The 15,733-nt window shown below is 51.5% G+C and overlaps 1 protein-coding gene across 2 annotated transcripts in view; it reads left to right on the forward strand.

Moving 5' to 3' along the window:
- The window catches only part of WSCD2 (WSC domain containing 2), a gene marked incomplete at its 5' end in the record, with an annotated part of 45,617 nt that extends 30,317 nt beyond the window's left edge, over positions 1–15,300 (forward strand). For both annotated transcript variants that reach the window (XM_082641335.1, XM_082641334.1), the window contains 4 exons: positions 9–183; positions 4,607–4,771; positions 6,414–6,614; positions 13,043–15,300. In XM_082641335.1, the coding sequence (XP_082497461.1) occupies positions 9–183; positions 4,607–4,771; positions 6,414–6,614; positions 13,043–13,395 (894 nt within the window). In that variant the 3' untranslated portion in view covers positions 13,396–15,300. The remainder of the gene's footprint in view (positions 1–8; positions 184–4,606; positions 4,772–6,413; positions 6,615–13,042) is intronic.
- Positions 15,301–15,733: the final 433 nt, after the last annotated feature.

A 15,733-nucleotide genomic window follows, 5' to 3' on the forward strand; every position in this document is an offset into this window, starting at 1 on the left:
ATCCCCAGGAGTACCCACTGGCAGCCCTTGCAGGCACCGCCTGCCACTGTGGCTTCCCCACTACGCGATTTCCCCTCCACGAGAGAGAGGACGAACAGCTCTGTGCCCAGAAGTGCAGCGCGGAGGAGTTTGAGAGCTGCGGGACACCCAGTTACTTCATTGTGTATCAGACGCAGGTCCAAGGTAAGCCAGGTCCCCCCCGACCCAGCAGGCCCCCAGAAGCTCTCCCAGCGGCCTCCCTCCCAGAGATGCTCCAGCCAGTCCATTCCAGCCAGCCTGTCAGCAAGAGAACTGTGCAGGCCAGAGAGCAGAGGGCAGAGGGCAGAGGGCAGAGGCAGGGCTGGTGAGCGTAGCCAGGCTTAGAGATCCTGCATGGGCAATGGAGGGAGGACCCCTGGCAAGGGGGATGGTTCTGAAAACCTTCATCTCTATCCCTTATACTGAAGACCCCCTTGGTGGCTCTTCCTGTAATGGGGGCTGTGAGATTGAAAGGGAAAACATCTGATCTGGGAGTCGGAGAATTGGGTCTTCAACACAGACCCACTGCATGATCCTGGGCGAGTCATGTCCCCTTTCTGGGCCTCAGTTCCTCCATCTGTAAAATGAAGCTGTAGATTGTTAGCCTTCCAATTCTAGGATTCTGCAAATCTACCTGTAACTTTTTCTTCTCTTTCTCTGTCTCACTCATCCTTTCCACTTTTATCCTTCTTCCTTTGCTGGTGGAACCCACACTCAATGTTTATCTCCTCTTCCATCTATTGGGGTACCAGACTGTGATGAAGATGGTGGTGGTGGTGGTGATGGTGGCACTTAGGGACTTTCTTTGTGCCAGACTCAGTGTTGAGTCCTTCGTATGCATTTTCTCACTGATTCCCCTCAGCTTTCCTGTGAGGCAGGAATAGTCATTATGCCTACTTTACAGGTAGGGAAACTGAGACTCAGCACAGGTAAAGGACTTGCCTGAGGTCATGGTGTTTATAATATTTCTAGATGAAAATCTTTTCTCCTGATGGAGGCATCATGAAGGGTGGTGGCACTTGGAAAGGTGCCTTGCTGGGATGCTCAGCCCAAAGGTGAAGGATTACCCCAATATCTGAAAAAACTGTCCACCTATGATGTGCAGTCCTACGCCAAGCTTCATCTCATTTAATGATGGGAAGCCCACAGTAAGCCTATGATCAGGATGATACCATCCCCATTTTACAGATGGGAGAACCAAGACTCAGAGAGATTGAGAACTGGCCATAATCACACATCTACAAGAGTGATTTGCTTTCAGGTCTCTGACTCCAAAGCCCCTACTAGAAACCTCTGCCCACAGTGCCAAGGACACTCCCTGCACCCTCTGAAGCCTGGAGGGCTAACAAAACACCACTGGGCTAGACCTCCTCTTCATCTCCCAGGAACTAGGCTGCCATATATGGTTGGGCAGGTTGAGCACTGCACAGGCATAACCTAGATGAAAAGTAATGCCTGAAAGCCAGCCTGTGCTCTGCCTGTCATGCCGTGCACTCTGGATGGCAGCACATCTGCCCAGAGGAAGGGGAGGGAACCTTGATCTGATTTTTACAAAGGTGTTGTAAGAGCTAGTGGCAGCTTCACCAACAGCCTGTCCCCTGTTTGGCCTGATGGGGGTACCGGTGGTGGCCAACTGCGGCTGCTTCCATGGCAGCTGAATATTGCTAAGAGCCCAGTGAGCAGAAATGTCTTTAGCCAGTGTGGCCCTTGGCGTTATTTACACTCTGGTGAGGAAGGATGAGTGTTTGTTAGTTTCCAGGAAGTGTTGGTTACTCTGTGCAGAACGTGTTACCCCAGCTTGGGGGAAGGGTCATACACAGCTTAATTGTCCCGTGACCATGAACAGCTTTGATGTGGACAGAACCGACCCTGGAGCCTTTTCAATAGCCCCTGATTGATGGGTTTGCTCATTCCCAGTGCCTGGCCCTAGGCCTTTACTGGTGTTCAATTTCCCATGTCACACTTGCAGGCCCTACACACTGGGGTGGCTTGAGAGTCATGTGGTTCATGAGGCTGCCAAGAGTCTGGTCCACGATGGCTGCCATTTATTGAGTACCTACTGTGTGCCGGGTACTGTCTAAGCTCTTCAGACTGAAGTAACTCATCTAATCCTCATATCTAATCCTCATCATATCCTCATCTAATCCTCTAATCCTATGTCCAATAGGTGCTGTTATTATTACCATTTTACAAATATGGCAACTCGGCACAGAGAGGTTGAGTAGCTTGGCCAGAGTCACACAGATAGGACAGAACAGAGTTGGGATTCAGACCAAGGCAACCTGGGTCCTGAGCCTGCACTCTTTTTTTTTTTTTCCTTTTTTTGTGGTACGCGGGCCTCTCACTGTTGTGGCCTCTCCCGTTGCAGAGCACAGGCTCCAGACGCACAGGCTCCAGATGCACAGGCTTAGCGGCCATGGCTCACGGGCCCAGCCGCTCTGCGGCATGTGGGATCTTCCCGGACCGGGGCACGAACCCGTGTCCCCTGCATCAGCAGGCAGACTCTCAACCACTGCGCCACCAGGGAAGCCCCTGAGCCTGCACTCTTAATCTCAGCTTCTCAACATATACTGCAAATACTTCACAGGCATTATCCATCTAATCCTGTAAGGTTTATTAGCCCCACTTTACAGGTGAGGAAACTGAGACTCAGAGAGGTGAAGAGCCTTGTTCAGTGTCACACAACTAGGCCATGATCATCCTAGATCGAAACACAGGTCTATCTGATTCCAAAACTATATACAACACTGCCTCCAGCATCTATTTCGATTTGTGGAGCTTAAGAACCAAATAAACTTCCTTTTTAGTGCTGAAAATAACCACCTTTATCCTCGCCGCCCAGGCAGTATTTGAATGGAGAATTCTGTTTTCAGGGGAAATTGAGGGGCCAGGTTCTTTCTCTCTCCCAACATTTTATTATGAAAAAATGTCAAACCTCCAGAAAAAAATGGAAAGAATTACACAGTGAACCTGCGAGACTTATCCTACAGATTTTACATCTGTCAACATTTTGTTCTGTTTACTTTATCATACATCTCTCCATTTCTCCATCCCTCAATTTTTATTTTTGGATGCATTTCGGAGTAAGTTGCAAACATCATTACACTTCAGTCTGCATATCACTAATTATAATTCAATATTTGCTTATGATTTTTTGAAGTAGCATTTACATAGAGCGAAATGCACAAATTTTAAGTGTACTGTTTGATGCCAACTGGATGGGTCCTATGAAATCCACACCCCTGTCAAAATATAAAACATAACCACTCTCCAGAATGTTTTGCATCTAGGCTCCTTTTTGCAATGTGTTCCCATGAAAACCATTCCCAGACACCTACCTGGCTTGATAAAGATGCTTTTTGGTTTGTTTTTTTTCCAAAATCTGCTCTCCTCTGAACAAACAGATTAAACATGCATGGCGGGGAAGAGACCCGGTCTCTGGCTAGCAGCATCAATACTAAGAGCTCACAGCATGTGAGCCCTGTGTTAACACTCAACACCCATTCTCTCTTCTAACCCTCCTAACCAACCCCCAGGATGTCATCATTATTGGCATTCCCATTTTACAGGTGAGGAAACCGAGGTTTATTCAGATCCATCATTTTTCCAAGGTTACCCAGTGAGGAGGTGGCAGAATTGGAATTTAAATTTAGGACTTCAAACTTTTCCCTTGAAGGGCTATTGTGAGAAAGCAAGTAAGGATAATAAATGTTTCTTGGATGAATGGATGGATGGATGGATGGGTAGACGGATGGTTAGATGGATGCCAGATAGTATGGAAAGTGCCAGGGAATCAGCAAAGGACAATATGGGCAGGGTTTCTGACTAAACAAATAATTGTTTGAATTACAGTAGCAGAAGTTAATATGAGAGAGATGGACATGGTACACTAATGATAGCCCAGGGAGTCAGAGAAGGAAGGGAGGGAGGGAAGGAAGGAAGGGAGGGAGGAAAGAAGGGAGGAAGGAAGGAAGGAAGGAAGGGAGGGAGGGAGGGAGGGAGGGAGGGTCCAGTTCAGCAGAGAGCAGGATAATAAGCAGTCAAAGGCAGGTAGGAGGCAGTGAAGGCTGAGGGACCAGTGCACGTGAAGCTGCCAAGTCAGGAAGGAACAGAGCACGGATGTGACAGTGAAAGAACCAAGTGGCTGGCAGGTGGGGGAGTTTGAGGGGACAGCATGTGGGTGGCGTGAGCCTGGGAGGATGCAAGGGCCAGGCCACACGGGGCTTGAAGGTCAAGATAAAAACCTTGGACTCAGTCCCATGCAGATGGACGGCATTTGTGAGTTTTAATCTGGAGGCAGGTGTGGGGGTGATAAGAGACTCACTGGGACAGGGGAGAAACTGAGGCTGGAGAGAAGGCTCATCCTCCTGGCTGACTTTTATTGAATCCCTACCATGTGCTTATCCTTTTTCATATATTATCTCATATAACCATTTTCCCATTTCTAAATGAGGAAACAGGCCCAGAAAGCACCGGGTTGCACAGCTGGGAAGTGGGAGGGATGGGACTCACACCCTGGTTCCTTCTGAACAGGCTCCTTCTGATGTGCCCCTGCCACTGACCCCTGTCTGTGCCCTGCCCTTTGCAGACAACCGCTGCATGGACAGAAGGTTCCTTCCAGCCAAGTCCAAGCAGCTCATCGCTCTGGCCAGCTTCCCAGGTGCCGGCAACACGTGGGCTCGCCACCTCATCGAGCTGGCCACCGGCTTCTACACCGGCAGCTACTACTTCGACGGTTCTCTCTACAACAAAGGTGAGGAGGCGGAGGGGAACAGGGGACGGGGGCAGGAGCTCAGGAAGGACGCCCTAGGAGGGCATGGGAATACCCCTCCCTGAGCACCTACTATGTGCTGCTCAGCTCACCTGGGCATGTTTATCGAGACCTACTATGTGCTTAGGACCTTCCCTTCACTTACATCCCACAAACATTTCCTGAGTATCATGTCCTGGGTACCTCACCTGCTTCCGTCAACATTAGACACTTATCAAGCACCTACTATGTGCCTGGGACCTTCCCTCCATTTCAGTCATTCCTTCAGCACTTACTGTATGCTGGGCACCTCATACAGGAAACTGAAGCCCAAAGAGGTGACACGATGTCCCAGATCACTCATTTGAGTTGGAAACACATCCAGTATCTTGAAGGTCTAGTACTGATACATTAGCATTCTAACTGGCTTTGAAGAGCCCATCCAAATGCCTTAACTCTCATGGGCATGGGAGGCCAAGATGGAGAAGAGCACAGTCTTGGGCGGCAGGATGGCTTAGCTTTGAACCTTAGCTCTGCCTCTCGCCAGCTCTGTAACTTGGGCAAGTTATTTGCTCTCCCTGGGACTCAGTTTCATCATCTATCAAATAAAACCCACAAAGGATTATTGAAAAGATCAGTTGTCTACTACATGAAAAGGGCTCAGAGCAGTGTCCAGCATGGAGTCGGTGCTATAGACGCATCCTCCAGCTACCCAGAACGTCTTTCAGTTCCTCAGCTTTTGAAATGAGAACCTGATCAGGTCCCTCCTTCCTTTTGCTTAGTTCCTTTTAAGGGCTGTGTAGTCTTTCTGGTCCAGTACTAAAACTCTTCATCACAACCCCCTCTTGCCCTCTGCTCTCCTGTACCAGTCGCTCGTGTGCGACACATTTCTTCCCACCCACCACAGGACCTTTGCACCTGCTGTTCCCACCACCTTTCCCTCCTCACTTGGGATGGTAAATTCTTCCTCGTCCTTCAGTTCTCAGCCTAAGCACCTCTTCTCCCAGGAAGTCTTTCTGGATGTTGCCTGACTAGGTCAGTGATCTTGGCCAGGCTGGCTGGGCTGCTCAGCTGCAGAATGCAGGTTGGACCCATGTCTGTTCCATGGGTCTCTCACCATCTGGGACCAACAGGCTTCCAGGGCATGTCCTTCTCACAGTGACAGCAGAAACACACAAGAGTGACAGAAACATGATGCATCCTGAGACTTTGGTAGAGACCCATTTCCGCCCTCAATCCGCTGGCCAAAGCAAGTCATATGGCGTGCCCAGCATCAGTGGGGTGGAGATGTAGACTCCACCCAAAGAGGAATCCTCCAGCACATCACTGTCAGGCCCCTCTCGTGGCACATAGGCATGATTACTCCTCTTCTGTAGCTCTAACCACGGCAGTGACTTTACATTCATTTATGTCACTATTCAAATTATCTGGCTCTCAAAACTAAGACCCATGGATGTTTTTGTAAATCATTTTCTCCCTGCACAGTGCCTGGCATGTAGTAGGTGCTCTATAAGTATGTGAGTAAATGAATGAGTGGACAAATGAACGTCTGAGGATTCCTGAAGGGGTCCAGGAGGGGGGTGGGGTGGACCTCTTGTCTCCCTCAGCTCAGTGCCACGTTCCCTAACCCCCTGGTTGTGGGAAGGGTTTAAAGGTGAGCGGGACCACTGGCGCAGCGGGAGGACCATCTGCATCAAGACGCACGAGAGTGGCCAGAAGGAGATCGAGGCCTTCGACGCAGCCATCCTGCTCATCCGCAACCCCTACAAGGCCCTCATGGCAGAGTTCAACCGCAAGTATGGCGGACACATCGGCTTTGCTGCCCATGCCCATTGGAAGGGCAAAGGTACTGCTTTGGAGTGGGGGGGTGGAGCCCTAGGGTGCAGAGGGCAGTGCGAGGGGCTAGTGCTGTCTCCTGCCAGGAATCCAGGAGGGCATCCTTGGGGGCATGTGTGTAAGTGTCCAAGTCCTGCTTACAGATGAGAAGGTATGCTTTGCACATCCCACCATACCCACCAGCATCACCCTCTGTGAGCCAGGTTGTTATCACGGCACAGTGGTTAAGGGCATGGGCTCTGGACCAAGACTCCCTGAGTTCAGATCCCAACTCCACCACTTCCTAGAAAAGCTCCTTCACCTCCATGAACTTAGATTGTCCTGTTTATAAAGTGGAGGTAGTAAAATCTAGGAATTTAACCCTTTAAAAACACTCAGTGGACTCTCGTCTTCAAGAGCCCTTTCCTGGGATCTGAATCCAGCCCAAGGTCAGTGGCTGAGTGGCCATGAGGTCACCTATGAGCTCCTAAGATCATCATTCTGCGAACCCTATCAACTACTCTGGATTGGAAAACTCAGAGAGGTTAAGTGACTTGCCCCAGCTATAGCTGGGAAGTGACAGTGTCAGTCTCCGAGCGCTAAACTTCATTAAGATGATCTGAGTTTGATGTTCACGTCTGGTGCTTAGTAGATTCCAGAATGGAAGAATGTCTCAGTACAGAGCAGCGGCCCACAGTAGTGGGGAGGACTCCGAAGTCAGACCCAACCTCCTCAAAATCCCATGTCAGTTATCACCCATATCTCCATTACCATAATGGAAGTCACCTCCATGCGTGACCAGAATGTCAGCAACACCCCAAGATGAGAGACAGCCTGGTAGCTAATGCCTGCGTTAGGTTCACACAGTTAACCCTGGGTTATGCATGGGGCAAGCTACTTTCAGGGAGGTGAAGGCACCTTTCCAGGAAGTAGTGGGGCAGGGGTTTGAACCCAGGGAGTCTTGCTCCTGAGCCCACGCCCTTAACCACTGAGCTATGATAATGAGTTAGACTGAACGTCAGTGGCTACAAACCCGCTGCTCAGAGCTCCTGGTGCCGAGTAAGTACTCTGTGAACGTGAGCCCAGCCGACCTCATCCAGCTTCAAGGAGCCAGGCTGCTGCAGCCTCTAGGCCCAGGGGTGCTTCCCACTCCTCCAAACCCTCCCCCCGGCCCCCAGCTGCTCCACGCTCCAGCCCCTCCCCAGAGAGAACCGGAGCAGGCAGAACAGCGTTAACTCAGCCAATCACATTCTCAGCACTGATGTCATTGATGAAAACCCTTGGGCCTGCCTGACCAACTGTGCCCTGGGTTCCGTTTGCTCAAGGGGCCTGTCTGTCCCTTCCCCTGCTTCACGCCCTCTCTCGGTGAGGGGGTGGAAGCTGGGACAGGTGATGACGTTTGTTCCCAGGGGTAAAGAGACCTCTGAATTATTTATTTATAGAACAATCAAAAATGGCCACTGTTTAGAGCCAGGCTGAGAAGTCTGCAGGTGCCAACGGCAGGATCCTGTCCCGGGAGCAGATGTTCTGCTTGTCAAGCTGGAAAGGACCTGGGAGATCGCTGAACCCATGCGTCCTCAGCCCCAGCAGCACATCAGAATCCCAGGATGTGGGGAAGTCCCAGTGCCCAGGCTGCACCCCAGACGATTACTGGAGTGGAGCCTGGGCACTGGTTTTTTTTTTTTTTTTTTTTTTTTTTTGCGGTACGCAGGCCTCTCACTGTTGTGGCCTCTCCCATTGCGGAGCACAGGCTCCGGACGCGCAGGCTCAGCGGCCATGGCTCACGGGCCCAGCCGCTCCGCGGCACGTGGGATCTTCCCGGAACGGGGCATGAACCCGCGCCCCCTGCATCGGCAGGCAGACTCTCAACCACTGAGCCACCAGGGAAGCCCCGGGCACTGGTATTTTTTAAAGCAGTGTGCAGGCAGGCCTGAGAACCACGGATTCATTCTCTATTAATGGGGAAATTGAGGCCCAAGAGAGGCAGGGCCTGCCAGAGTCACTCGGGCACATAATGGCAGGACTAGAGTCCAGCTCTCCACCTCCCAGGCATCCTACTGCCCCAAGTAAAAAGGGAGGGAATTCACTTGGGAAGCTCACATGGGACCAGGCACTTAGCAGTAATTATCTCATTTAAATCTTCTAATTACCCGAGGAGGTAAGAAGGGTTGCCACAATCACCGGTAGCAGAAAACCAGCCCAGGAAGGGAGCAAGTCATGTGGCGGAGGCCCCAGGAGCTAAGCGAGCTGAGATCCAAACCCAGGCATTAGCTACCAGGCTGTCTGTCACCTTGGGGTGTTGCTGACATTCTGGTACATTCAGAGGTTCCCCCCTCCTGGCATAACCCCTCGTCTCAGGTTTAGGCAATTTCCTAATTCCCAGGAGCCACCTTGCCTCTTCCTTATTCAAGACAGTTGGGAGCTTTAAAACCAAAGATAAAGGAGGTGTCAGGACAGGCTGAGCCCAGAGGCCGCAGGGGATGGGAAAGAGGAGATTTCAGGACACACACCTCCTATTGGGGACCTGGGGCCCCCTCATTAGTCTGGGTTGGGAGGGACCTTTTCCCAATGCTTCCTCCCAGGTCTGACCCAGGTCTTCAAGTGCTCTGCCTGAGAGCCTTCCCCAAAGAACCCCGTCCCCATGGACCCCACCCACCCATTCCTCTCATTTGCATTAACATCTGACCCTGTAGGCACTTGAGTTTGAGACCCTTGCCTGCTCCAGCAGCGTCAGTATCACTTGGGAATTAGTTTGAAATGCAGATTCTCAGGTCTCACCTCACGCTTACTGGATCAGAATTCTCATTTTAACAAGATTCCTTCCAGAAGCTTCTTGTGAGCTTTCAAATTTGAGAATCACTGCTTTAGGACACCCTCGGCCGGGAATGTGAGGGTTACTCCCACATAAGAGCAAAGGTCACTCATCTGCTGAGAGGTCACCTGTGTCCCCCTCCCAGTTATAGCTGGGTCGAGGCTCGTGTCACCACCACCCGCCCCCCGGCTTCTGTTTCTATAACATTGATTTTATGATATCCCTGGAGTGGGCCCAAAGCAAAGTTTTATGTGATATGATTACACAAGGTGAATTGTCCTGGATCTGTTTAATGAAACAGAGACCGTGTTTAATGATTCCATGGAGAATTAAATACAGTTAAGCTATTAATCAGACCCCAGTTCCTCCCTTTGACAAGAAGATGAAGCAAAGAGTGGCCAGCCCGTGTCCCACCGGGCCCTTGTGGGAGACAGTTCTGGCAGAACCAGCACTCATTACCAGTGGTCCATGGCATAGTGTGCCTTTATTACCCAATTCGAAGGCAGCCATCAATTACCGGGAATCCTGAGCTAAATGAGGGCTTTTGTTTTTCATTTTCATTTTTGTTCTTCTTCATTCCAGCGAAGTCATTCAGGAGCTTCAAGTGAGGGATCTTTGCTCTAGGAAGGGGTGGGGAGGGGGCAAGTATCTGCTTCCCCAAAATGATGGGCCACTTGGGGCATCTCAGAGATGCTGGGGACCAACATCAAGAATAATTGTAGCCAACATTTATCCAGCGCCTCCTATGTCCCAGGCCTGGTGCCAGGGTCTGCAAATCTTATTCCATTCCATCTGTATGGTGTGTCTAGGATGGAGTTCTTAGCACAGTTGCCATTGTGCAGATGGGTAAACTGAGGCTCAAGGAGACCTCCTGACATTCCCAAGTTCACACAGCCAATATGGAGATGAGCTGGGTTTTGAACCCTGGCAGTCTGACTCCAAAGTCTTCTGTGAACAGACCCGTGTCTTAGATGACACCTGAAGGTGAGGTAAGCGGATGTAGACTAGGATCTGGGGCGAGAAGAGTGCTGGAGATGGTCAGATCAGGTGCTCTTAAAGGGTTTGCCAGGAGGGCAGGAGCCAGGCTCAGTCTGAGATAGATGTGGGTTCAAATCCTGCCCTGGACACCCACTGTGTGGCTTTGGGCAGGTGGCTTCACATCTCTGAGCCACCTTTGTTCCCATGTGTAAAATGGAGCTAGAGTAATTCCTACTCTCCGGGCTTCTTGTAAGGGGCACTGCATGAGGTAGTGCGTGCAAAGTGCCCAGCACAGTCCTGGCACACAGTAGGTACTCAGGCATCATACATTCCCACCCCAGGGAGGTTTGCAGTCACAGGGATGCCATGTCATCTCCCCCCAACCTGTGTCCAAGGCCAGGGGCACCATCTGGAGGATCCAGGCCATCATGCAGACAGGCCCTTCCTTTTTCTTGAGGACCACCCTCCAGGAACCTCTTGAGATGGTCACAAGTGGCTAAGCCTGGAAGTCCATCCAGATCTGTGTGTTACTGGGTGACCGAGTGCCTTCTTCATCCATCTGGGTTTCTGCCATAGGAGTGGCAGTTGTCCTGAATCACCAGGGATGCTGTGAGATGACTCAGGAATGGGGAAATTCTTTCTCAAAAAGTAAAGCAGAGTATACACATACTAGATTTTTTCCTAATCACACAGATACATCTGGTCTTGTAACAGTACGGGCCCGATTAGCTAGATACATTGTAAACAATCTATTTGAAGGATCAAAAATATCTTTGTCGGGGGCTTCCCTGGTGGCGCAGTGGTTGGGAGTCCGCCTGCCGATGCAGGGGACACGGGTTCGTGCCCCTGTCCGGGAAGATCCCACATGCCGTGGAGCAGCTGGGCCCGTGGGCCATGGCCACTGAGCCTGTGCGTCCGGAGCCTGTGCTCCACAACGGGAGAGGCCACAACAGTGAGAGGCCTGCGTACCGCAAAAAAAAAGAAAAAGAAAAAATATCTTTGTCATCAGCATAAATATTTCCCAAGCGGCTGTGGTGTTGCAGGGGGTCACTGGGGGAGCAGGAGCCTCACCACAGATTCTGATGTGCTCTGCAAAGAAAGAGGAGCCCTTTATTATCACATCACAGCTTGGCGGCTGGGAATTTCAATTTAATTCAACAACAATTTATTAAGCCCCTGCTGGGTGTGAGTCAGTGGGAGGGAGTGGGGGTGAGGCTGCTGGTGCCTAGGAAAGATGGGGCCCTGGAATCAGGCAGTCTGGTCTGGATGATGCTTCCCGGCTGTGTGACCTTGGGCAAATTACTTCACGTCTCTGAGCCTCAGTTTCCTCACTGCTGACAAATGAACAGTAGTCTTTTCCTTTCAGGGTAGTTACTATGATTAAATGAGATAAGGGGTATCCATCATCCAGCAAAGGATGAGGATTTAGTTATTAAGAACCAGCTGGGCTCCCCAACCCAGCTTGGGAGACTCACTGAGCCTCGTTCAGTAAACATATCCCTCGGAGGGTGCAGGGTGGTGCTGCCCCTGTGAGAAGCAGGGGGTATGGCTTCAGGGTTCCGGAGTACAGGCCCTGTGATTCTCCAGCTGGGGCTCAGAATTGAGGCTGCAAATCCCTCTCTCTGCTCCCAACATCCTCCAAGACCCCCCTCCTGGTTTCCCCTTTATCAGGGTTTCAACAGCTCCTGGGGCTGGCTGGCAGGCTGGCTGGCTGGCTGTCTGAGATCTTCTCCAGGGCTCTCTGGTGAATTTCCCACATTCTGTTGCAGCCTGCCTCTTGAGTCAGGGGATCCCAAACACACACCCCCAATCTGGGTGACGATCCATCCTGTCCTCTTCCCATGGCAAGGGAACAAACAGCACAAAGGAACAGTGCGTGATACTTGACTAAAAGGCAAAGAAAGAAAGGGAGGATAGAAAGATGTCAAAGTGACGATGTAAATAATCCGATTTAAACTGCCCTCAGCCCAGAGGAGGTACCTGCCTGAGCCTGGGGAGTCAGGGAAGGTGACATCTCACCTGAGGACAGAATAATCACAGTAATAATAATAGCCAGCGTTTACTGAGCACCTACTGGGTACAGGGCACCATGCTGAAAATTTTATATGCTTTTTCCACTTCTCTGTACAAAGGCCCTATTACTATCCTGTGAGAAGATACTGTTACTACACAGGATAACTTGGTAGTTAAAAGCCCAGACTTTGATGCCAGACTGTTTGGTTTCAAATCCTGGCTCTGCCAGTTCTTAGCTGTGTGACCTTGGGCAAATTCCTTAACCTCTCTGTGCCTGAGTTCCCCCTTCTGTAAATGAAGAAAACGATGATGCCTACCTCACAGTGTTCTTGTGAGGAATAAGTGAGTTGATAGCTCTATTAGTATGTTTATTGCACTCTATATTAAGATCAATATATATTAAAATATAAAAATAGAGTAACAAGGATTTATATATACGTCTGTGCCTGGCATGGAGTAAGCAGCAGACAAATGTCGTTCTCCCCAGAGAGGAGGAAGGGCTAAGGTGATTCCAGGCAGAAGCAGCAGCCCTGAGGTGGGAGGAGGGAGGCGAGTCTGGTGACCTAAGGGCTAACAGCGGCGGCACTGCTGTGAATCGCCAGCGCCATCTGACCTGTGTCCCCCCGCTGACTCGGGCCTCCTTGCTGCGTCCACAGAGTGGCCAGCGTTCGTAAGGAACTACGCCCCGTGGTGGGCCACGCACACACTGGACTGGCTCAAGTTCGGCAAGAAGGTGCTGCTGGTGCACTTTGAGGACCTGAAGCAGGACCTCTTCGTCCAGCTGGGCCGGATGGTCGGCCTGCTGGGCGTGGCCGTCAGGGAGGACCGGCTGCTGTGTGTGGAGAGCCAGAAGGACGGCAACTTCAAGCGCTCGGGGCTCCGGAAGCTGGAGTACGACCCCTACACGGCGGACATGCAGAAGACCATCTCTGCCTACATCAAGACGGTGGATGCGGCCCTTAAAAGGAGGAACCTCACGGGCGTTCCCGATGACTACTACCGCAGATGACGGGTCGGAGCAGGGCGGGGAGCTGGCGGTCCAGACCAAGCAGGCGCTGGGGACTCCAGACCCCTGGGGGCCCACACCCATCAGTCCCCTCTTCGATGTGGGGACAATCCCCTTGGCTGCTATTGCCCTTCGATGAGTTTCCTGCATGACAAAGGAGGCTCAAGCGAAGAGATTGTGCAGGCACTCCCCACCTACTCACACCGCGCCCCCAGAGATGGAGGGGGCAACTGGCTTAGGGAGCTCTAGCCACATGGACCCTTCTCTGTCTCCCGTGTCCCTGTGCCCACCACTCTGGGCTCCACTTGTGGGAAGGAGGGCTCATGGGTGTCCCAGAGACAAGGGTGCCCCACCGCAGGTGTTGAGGACCCTGGTGCAAGAGCTAAAGAGAATGACAAGGAAAAATGTGGCCCCAGACCCTCCTCCGTGCTGAGCTGAGCACTCATAGCTTCCCCGTCTCTGCCCCACCCAGGAAGCACTGGCGCCAGGGTTTATCCTGGCCACTTCTGTTTGAAGAAAGATTGCTGGGGAGTTTCTCTGCGGCCTTAGGTTTCTGACATTCTGGGTGGGTCAGGGAAGCAATGGTGCTCAGAGCAGGTTAACTGGGGCCACCGCCTGGGGTCACTGACATCCCAATCCACCCCCCTTCCAGGTCACAGTGCTCCTGAGAAATGACCCGGTTCCTGTCCACCTCGAGGGCTGGAATTCTTCCCTTTCCTCCCCAGCTGTATCCAGGTGGTGACCCACTTCCAGGGTCCTCAGGCACCAACCATTATCTCACCAGGACGGCCACAAGCCACGTGCAGAATCTGAGTGAGAATGAGAGCCCTGGTAACACACCTCTCCACCGTGGGGTCCAACACGTTGATCTGACACTGCCCTTCTGACCCCTACCAGTAGGTCCCTTGCTATCCAGGAGAGAGAACAAGAGTGCTCCAAATCAGGTGAAACCAACCATGAGCAAAAGTGACCCCCACTACCTTCCCAGACCACAGACCTCCCTTTAGTCATAGGCCAGCTTCTCTTAGGGATTTAAGGAACGGGGTGAATGGGATGGTTGTTCATGTACATACAAACGCTGCTCTTTTGATGCTGAGACATCAAACCAAAGGATTCCCGAGGACCTGAATCACTGATCATCTATCTCATCATTGAGATCCAGGATCCCATCTCTCCCCGGACCTTGGGTACCAGTGATTTCGCATCCAGCCCACATTTGTGCACCTACACCATCCCCCTACCATGTAGGTGCAAAAGCCATAGGTCACAGCTCTTTGCTATTCTGTCTGGAGCAGCCCCCCAAGCAGCCACCTCTGAAGCCTTGGGGTGCAGATAAATGCTCATTCCCAAATAGCCAAGAGACTATGGAGAAGGCGAGTGTAAAGAGATATATTTTTTTAAGAGGAATATGACTAATACATTCCACCCCTTGGAACGTGGCCATGCAAAGAGAAGGGCCAGGGGATTGGACCTGTGGTTCTCTTCCCTGAGCCCCTCATCTGTAGGATTCGGGCCACACCAGGGCCCAGCCAGGGGACTCTGAATGTATTTTGTACCGTGTTTCTTTCCCCCAGGCAAATTTCTAGTCTTCTTTCACGAAGCAGTTAGAAGGCTTGGCCTCCCCTCCCTCTTAGAGGTCAGCTCTCTCTGGGAGACTCTGGGTCCAAGACCTGGGCCAGTTCTTTGCTGGTGGTCACCTCAGGCCACCAGCCTCTGTCTGAAGATTCCTCAGGTCAACACCATCATTAAAAACAAGTTTTGTTGATAATCCTACCACGTGATAGACTGTCGTGTAAGGCGAGGTCACAAATGGAATGTTTTTCTGGTGTGTGTGTGTGTGTGTGTGTAAGAGAGACAGAGAATGTTCTGGGAGCATCATTGCTTTGGCGTCTGTGCAACTCTAACTGCCTGTGAAGAACTGTGTATCTTGGTGTGTAACATTGTCTCTGCCTCTGTGTTCAACTGCCCTCCTGTGTGGTGATGCTGCATCCCCCAAGCTGGTGTAATGACCGCCCAGTGTCTGATGTGTCTGTGTGCCCTCTCCAAAAAGTGCCACCCAAACCCTGGCACTTGAGGAAGAAGGAAAGCTTTGCATTCCAGTGGTCCCCAGGGCAGGGGACATGCCTGGCCTGCAAGCCGGGACACGTAGGCTCTCATCCTGCTGTCACCTCCGGTACATTGTGACTCCAGAACTCAAGGAGAACAAACAGGGCCCAGCATCTGCTGACGGCTGAGATTTCCTCCTGATTTCTCCAGGAACCCTGGAGGCCGCTGCAAACATATTCCTGGTAGACAATGTGGGTGGGAGAAAAGGATGGGGAGGCAAAGGGGATGGTGGGGG

Source organism: Mesoplodon mirus, assembly GCF_964341445.2.
Source record: "Mesoplodon mirus genome assembly, chromosome: 13".
Taxonomy (NCBI): domain Eukaryota; kingdom Metazoa; phylum Chordata; class Mammalia; order Artiodactyla; family Ziphiidae; genus Mesoplodon; species Mesoplodon mirus.